Genomic DNA, 7,234 nt, shown 5'->3' on the forward strand with positions numbered 1-7,234 from the left:
AAAAAAATATGTAAAAATTTTGAAGAATTGATTTTGTCGGTTAGCATAAATATACGACATTATGAGGACGCTAGGTACACGAAATTGCATCATAAAAGACGAATAATCGATCTTAATTAACTATTAAGTGGCGTTTTAAAAACTGCTCTGATTTCTTCTGTGATCATAGCGTAATGCACGTAATAATCACGTGAGATTGCATAAACCTATTTTGTATATACACTATCATTTCATAACGTTTGCACATTAATCATAATTCATCGACTAATAGAATTAATTGAAATATTGTAAATATTTAGTCGAATTAGTTATGTAAAAAAAAAAAAAAAAATGGGAATTATTATCCAAAATCGTTGCCAAATACGAAAATAGGATTACGTCTATACGACGAGATCTTCTATTAATAATTTTTGTAACAAAAAAAAAAAAAGAAAAAAGAAAAAAAGGAAACAACGGTTGTTCGATACATCGAGAAAATCACATTTGTCGATCTTTCTGTATATAAATTTTCTTCCTGTAAATATCACACGAAATAACAGACGAATAAGTGAATAAGTTCAAAGCATAAAACAAATTTCCAAATATGACTATACGAACTAATAGACTTTTTTAGATAATCTTTTCTCCTTCTTTTCGATATCTCCTCTGCAGACTATAGGAATTGCTACACGTAGATTTAAATGATAAAAAAGAAAAAACGCAACAATCGCGTTTCGATCGAAAATACGAAACGCTTTACGATCTAGTCGCTCTAATTTTAATAATCTAACGTTAATCCGCGCTTGATCTTTGTATTTGCGATTAAAAAATGAAAATAACAAACGACGAATAACATTCCGTTTTCGTAGATGTAAATACGTGATGTTGAAGAAAAATTGTAAATTCATTTTCGTAGAGTCGCAATCGTGCGATAAACATATCCGATCTAACCCGTAGTTGTTTTTTCGCTAGCGATAGTTGCGCAAGAATGAGTAAAATTGTCGATCGCTTGAAAAAAAAAAAAACAATTCGTTCCGAATGATTTTATATATAAGTGAATTTGTTCGTGCGTAAATGTATAAAAGATTTCTAAAAAAAGTTTTGAATTTTTATAAAACCGAAAGGAACATCCACTGTCAAACCTTGGATACAAATGAGCCCGGTATCCATTGTTTGGCACGATTCTATTTTCCTTTAAAACATGAACAACGATACATTGTTACATTGAAACTTGTGAATTCGATTAACAATTAAAATTTTCACTCGTAAAATTCAACATAAACATATATGAAAGAATTGTGAGAATGTAAATATATATTTTACCAACGATCATATTCCATTCGAGAGTATGTAAATATATAATTGTACATACAATATACGATAATGTACATTAAGTATTAAAGCATGAAACGAAAATATTAGTATACGGAACCAATTTAGCCATAATTAAATTCTATAAGAGTTTAAGAGACTACGAATATGAGATTAAAAAAAATAATAACAAGATGATAATTCCGTAACGCGATAATTGATAATTGTCGTGAGAAAGAGAGAAAACTCTAAGCTAGTTCGCGCGAACTATTACGATCTAAGGATATTTTAAATACGTACGAACACTGCAGTAGAAAGACACAAATTTACATGATGTTACACTGGATGTATTCGTTGGAAAACGATCGAAAAATATCGAAAAAGAAAAATTATCGAAATAAAATGAATCGTGAAAAATTATCTTTCTCCTTTTACGCAATTATCTATCCCCTTTTCCCACAACAACACCACGATACCTTGGCTAGGCATAAATTTGATTAAATTTTTCACATCCATGCGCACCAGGTGCATCTTACAATAATCACGTGTTACTTTTTAGGATCAGTTTTATTTCTCAAAAAGTACAAAAAGATTACACAGGAAACGATGCGCTGTTCTTACAACGACGTGGACACAGACAGACAGATAGACAGACACAATCCAATCGAGTTGGTGATATGCCACAAGGTTTCACCTAAAGCTGAACTTCTCAATTTGGCTCATCGTTCAGTTCATGGTGCCTTACCGGATTAGTAGATCCTGAAAATCCCGATTAGGCGTATCATTTGTGACTTGTACCTACTATACACATGATGGTTAAATTGTGAGAAAAAAAAAAAAAAACACGATAGATTTAAGACTTTCTACTGTTTTAAAAGAGACGCACGCTCCGATTGGACAGGGTTGGAGAAGTTTACGCGACTTCCGGTACCACCTATTCCTGAAAGCTGGGTGCAGCCTTTCGCGAAAGCTTGCCTACGAATAACCAAAAGTACAGAAAAGAAAATTTCAATGAATCGAGTTGGGAAATTGATAGTTACAATTCCTATTTATCCTATGCGCTAATCAATATATCTATAAAGAGAAAATATAACTATAAGCCTAATTTATTCTAAATCTTACAATCATTCGTATACATACAGACGTAAAGGAGAGGCATTAAGGGGGTGCAGAGAAATAGAAAAGCCTCGCTAAAATAAATTATCTTTTTATTCCATTAGCAATTACAACGCTTTGTAATTCAACTGACATTTCTTGTTCACTAAGCAACGTATCGTTCGTATACCGTTTACATCCTCCTAAACACACAACTTTTCCTTTTCTCTTTTCTTTTTTTCTTTCTTTAATAACAACGGTCGATCCGACTAGTTACACTTTATCACTTCAGTTATTATATTTTGTTCTCTCTCTCTCGTATCTATGTTATTTCATCGTTTTTATAGGGTGAAAATAAAAAGATAACAAGATAACACAAACGATGGAAAAAAAAAAACTATAAATATTGTACGAGACACATTTAAGCAACTTATCACGCTGTATTCTACTGTCATACAGTAATGACAGTATTTTTGTGTATAGGCACAGATACAATAATAAATATGTATGCAATTTATTGCAACAACTATGAATAGACTTGCCTATAAAACTTGTCGAACCCTGCTTCGTTATTCATTCACACCTTATAACGCAAAGTATAAAATCTTTGGTCTGGACTAAAAACTCTTAATACATACTAGACGTTTTTACAAAATTCGGAAGCTTATTCGTTATAAAAGTACTTATTCTTCTTTCTTGTAAGAAAATCGTTCGTCGTTTTCTCATTTATTATTGTAAGGTCTCGATGTGAGGACGATCACAATGTGTTTGCCATGCTCGTGACACGGTATTGTGCACGATTTACATTTGTCTGCTTCGAATCGCTGACAACAAATATTAATTCGATATTAAGTTTAATGCCTGCATGTGTTTACAACGATTTAATCGATTAAATTCTCTTTGTTATTATTTGTTAATTTTCTCTCTCTCTCTTTCTCTCTCTCTTTCTCTCTCTCCCTCTCTCTCTCTCTCTCTCTCTCTCTCTCTCTCTCTCTCTCTCTCTCTCTCTCTTTTCTTATACTAATCTAATGTGCAGTGAAATAAGGAATCTACGAATTTTATGATCAGGGAATTTTTACATCGTTTAATAATAATAATCGGCTAATTTTTCTAATGTAAAGAAAACTCTAAATAAAAATTTAATCTATATAGTAGAAAATGTTAATGATAAAATATGAAATTTAATAATTATACCAACTCAAAATCTAAGCTCAAATATTACGTGTAAATGCATTTATTGATTTCCTTTCTTCCGTTTAAGATATCTAAACTACCTTAATATCCCCATGCATTGTTAACTTGAATTACAATCTTAAATAAAGTGAATATAAATTCGTTTTTATATTATCCCTTTTCCCATCTTATATCAATATATTATTGTTTTTACTCCAACATATAATATAACAGAAACGACAATTTAGAAAAAAATTTGCAACTTTAATGTAACAAAACGTTTCATATAAACAAATACTATCATAAAACAAACATAACAGTGATTTATAATGCTATTTTTCATTACTTGTATTCACAAGATTTTCGTTTGAAATTAATGAAAACTCAATTCCTCTGGTATCTGTATGATATGCCAAGATATGGCAATGAACGTTTTCTCCGTTCGCAATGGTGCTTCTTAATTGAAATTGGCATCGACTATCGCTGTTTACATAGGATTGCAAGGATTTCAATATAAATTACATATAATATACTAGAATCCTGTCATCGATGAGATACATTTCATGTGATAAAAAATTACTGAATTGTCTTCCAGAACTTACCACTTCCTTTAATACCTTTGACCTTCTGTTGCTTTTTCTTTGCATCAGGTGGAGCTGATAATGCTTCCCTACTTGATTCACTTCCTCCCGATCCTGAACTACCTCCTGCCATATCAGCTTCCTGCACACCACCACCTCCGGCTTGTGCAGCAAGTGATTTTTTTATGTTAGCAATCTACCAACAAAGATATTACAAATTTGGAAGCCTTGCCATATTTTATCACTTTCTCTGGAGGAAATATTACTCACATCTCTTTGTATTCTTTCTTTGTGATATGTGGCCTTTTGTTTTTCTACATTTGCTCTTGTAACTTGTTCTTCGATACATGCTAATACGGTGTCACAAGCTTGACCCCAAGCGGCTAATGTTTCAGCCACTACACCTGTATCAGCAGGTCTAACATCACGTCCTAAACCAGCATAATCTACTTCTAATTGTGAATTTTTTTGATCCAATTTGCCATGTATTATATCTGCATAAATTGCTTCTATTATTAAATCCTCTAAATCTCTAACATTTTTTATATCTAATTCCTCCAACAATACAGAATACGGTATGCATCTAGATTTTGTAGCTAATGTTACAATTGTTAGATGCTGAAGTTTTTTCTTTTGAGTAGGAGTCAATTCTAGAACTTTGTCTTTGTTCTCTAAATATTCTTTGTATGTGCCATATGCGAATAAATTCAGAGTATTCCAATATTGAACGTAAGGACCATTTTCAAGTTCTTTGATATTAGGCATATCTAATAATTCTCCGAATACATGGACACCTGGTGTCTCTACCGCTTGTTTAATAAGTTCTATAGCAGCTGCTCCTTTGGCAGTTTTTGCAAGTAGCACAAACTGTTCCAAAGGATTATTAGCCGACTTTTCTGTGGTAGTTGTACCAGTCATATTGAACCTGTTGAATAAATATTATTCGATGCAATGAACAAACATGTTATTGAATAACAAATTCTTCAAGTTTTTATGTATTTAGAAAAATCTATTAGAAAATCCATTATAGTAATATTCTTTATGAAATCTTATTTATAAAATCATACTACATAAAATCTTAATTTATTCAGATAAAAGTTAGTATATTTTATAGGTTAGGATTATTTCTTTCTCAAAATTTTAATATAAGAAAATAAAAAGCTGATTGAATTAAGTAAGAAAATTAACAAATAACATATTTGTTGCATATTACGTAAGATGAACTTACTTTATCCGATGTTTACAAATACCAAATGCCTTTTTCTTACTGAATATGCCTTCGAATGTAAGCAAGTATGCAAATATAAATGTGCAAGTCGTACCACGGGAAAGGAAACGGAACTTTCACCAGATGACGATATAATTGTCTTACAAAAAAGGAGAATGGTATAGAGGACAGTAATAAAATATCATACGAAAGGACTGTTAAAAGAAAACGCTTCGAAAAATATATTTCGCATGAATCGATACGTTCTTTGTGAAGTTCTCTTTCATTCTAAACTCACGTGGATGTTGTCGACACTGGCAAACAGTATCTCGAGTCTAGAATAACTTCAACGTATTGTATGCTGTGTTTGACAGAAGAGAGGGGAATGTGTTGTTCTTCGCGAATGCGAACGGTTTATGTTAATAGTCTTTCCAAATGATTGTGCCGTTTGATGGGAAATAGTGAACGGAAAAATTTCAAGATTGCAGTTCGTCGGACGAGACTGCGCTTGAAAATTCCGGGCAACGGATAGTACAAAATGAAGCCTTTAATCGAATTCGAAGAATGTTTGCGAGACACGCCGAAGTTTCGGTGAGAATCGGTTGAAAAAACTTCTAACACACTTTTGTTTGCTTCTTTTATTTCACTCTGTTGCACGAGCACTATGAGTAACGTTGACGAATGCACCACATTAAGAAAAGACGTATATTAATAAAAGAAAATATTTTTTGAATATTCATTTCATGTTTCTAGATCCTGCATCGAAGAAGTAGAAGCAAATGTTGATTTACTTGAACAAAAGTTAGACAAGGTATTGTTATTCAATTCACAAAAAAGAGAAGAAAGCATAACGAAAAAAATATTAAAATTTTTGCACACACGTTATAAATAATAATATAAAAGGGTTATGTTATTTCATATTATATGCAAAATGAATTATTATTGTTAAAAATTGCTAGATGAAATTTAAATTCAAGAATTTTAATTGTCAAATATTTATACTTCTCTATATTGTCAATTACATTATAAACTATGTTACATAAGTGATCTCATTAAAAGAATTATTGTGATAATCATCAATGTTTTTAAATTAACTTAAAACAGAATTCTTTGCAGGTATTAAAAAATTGTAGTCAGATGATTGACACTGGGAAACTTTTTGTAGGACATCAGAGGTATGTTATTACATATATTAACTTATATGTAATTAATAGAGGAATAAAAATTTCTATTATGAAAGAATGAAATTATATCATAGTTAATAATAATAAAACTATAAATGTTTGATTGATCATATAAAATATATGATTGAAATGCTATTAATCATTTTAAATCAAATGTGTTCAATATAATAAAATGGGTGAGGGAGATATAATACTTCAACTAATAAAGAGGAGTCAGGAAACACATGAATTACAACTCTGTTGAGAATGACTCATACATATGGTACTCAGTTTCACATATAGACAGTGATACAGTTAAAACAGTTGCTATGAATTATTCTTTCCTTGATATTTTTATATTATGTTCAAATAAAAAATAATTTTAAAAACTTTACATATTCTTATATTATTTTATATAATTTTTAATATAGATAATAAATTATTTAAATTGTAATATTTAATTTATAAAGTATTTTTTTTATATTATTTATGTATTTTTTTTACATTATCTATCTATTAAAAAATAACTTTTTTTTTATAGCCAATTTGCAAATAGTCTTTGGGAATTATCTCTGTATTTTAATGATGATTCAGAGATAATGGCCTTACTGAACAAACTTATTCATGCTTTACAAGAAATGAACAAGTTTCATACTATTTTATTAGATCAAGCATCTAGAACTGTAATTAAAGATCTTAATTCATTCGTTAAAAGGTAAGATCTA

The 7,234-nt window shown here is 30.4% G+C and overlaps 2 protein-coding genes across 4 annotated transcripts in view; one reads left to right on the plus strand and one right to left on the minus strand.

Annotated features, from left to right (window-relative positions):
- Positions 1-1,838: 1,838 nt before the first annotated feature.
- Positions 1,839-5,762, minus strand: LOC102672428 (COP9 signalosome complex subunit 7b). Of its 3 annotated transcripts, none has more exons than XM_006607073.2 (4): positions 5,368-5,762; positions 4,410-5,064; positions 4,161-4,335; positions 1,839-2,049 (listed from the first exon to the last, which is right to left on the minus strand). In XM_006607073.2, the coding sequence occupies exons 2-4, from the start codon at positions 5,055-5,057 to the stop codon at positions 2,000-2,002; spliced, it is 873 nt and encodes a 290-aa protein (XP_006607136.1). In that variant the 5' UTR covers positions 5,058-5,064; positions 5,368-5,762; the 3' UTR covers positions 1,839-1,999. The 3 variants fall into 3 exon arrangements, with proteins under 3 accessions (XP_006607136.1, XP_006607138.1, XP_006607137.1); XM_006607075.2 differs by lacking the exon at positions 1,839-2,049 and adding an exon at positions 2,482-3,209; XM_006607074.2 differs by lacking the exon at positions 1,839-2,049 and adding an exon at positions 2,482-4,041.
- Positions 5,718-7,234, plus strand: part of LOC102672090 (arf-GAP with coiled-coil, ANK repeat and PH domain-containing protein 2) — a 5,460-nt gene continuing 3,943 nt past the window's right edge. The window contains exons 1-4 of the mRNA XM_031512143.1: positions 5,718-5,937; positions 6,100-6,157; positions 6,463-6,521; positions 7,051-7,223. Of these exons, the coding sequence (XP_031368003.1) occupies positions 5,885-5,937; positions 6,100-6,157; positions 6,463-6,521; positions 7,051-7,223 (343 nt within the window). The 5' untranslated portion in view covers positions 5,718-5,884. The remainder of the gene's footprint in view (positions 5,938-6,099; positions 6,158-6,462; positions 6,522-7,050; positions 7,224-7,234) is intronic.

The sequence above is a fragment of the Apis dorsata genome, unplaced genomic scaffold (assembly GCF_000469605.1).
Source record: "Apis dorsata unplaced genomic scaffold, Apis dorsata 1.3 scaffold_1, whole genome shotgun sequence".
Lineage (NCBI taxonomy): Eukaryota > Metazoa > Arthropoda > Insecta > Hymenoptera > Apidae > Apis > Apis dorsata.

What these genes read in the sequence shown, in the direction of transcription:
- LOC102672428 (XM_006607073.2), bottom strand. Translation starts at nt 5,057, where the DNA reads ATGACTGGTACAACTACCACAGAAAAGTCGGCTAATAATCCTTTGGAA. An exon ending in AAGAAAGAATACAAAGAGAT is followed by an intron (nt 4,336 to 4,409) that starts GTGAGTAATATT and finishes CTTTGTTGGTAG; the next exon opens with ATTGCTAACATAAAAAAATC. An exon ending in CAAAGGTATTAAAGGAAGTG is followed by an intron (nt 2,050 to 4,160) that starts GTAAGTTCTGGA and finishes CGGGATTTTCAG; the next exon opens with GATCTACTAATCCGGTAAGG.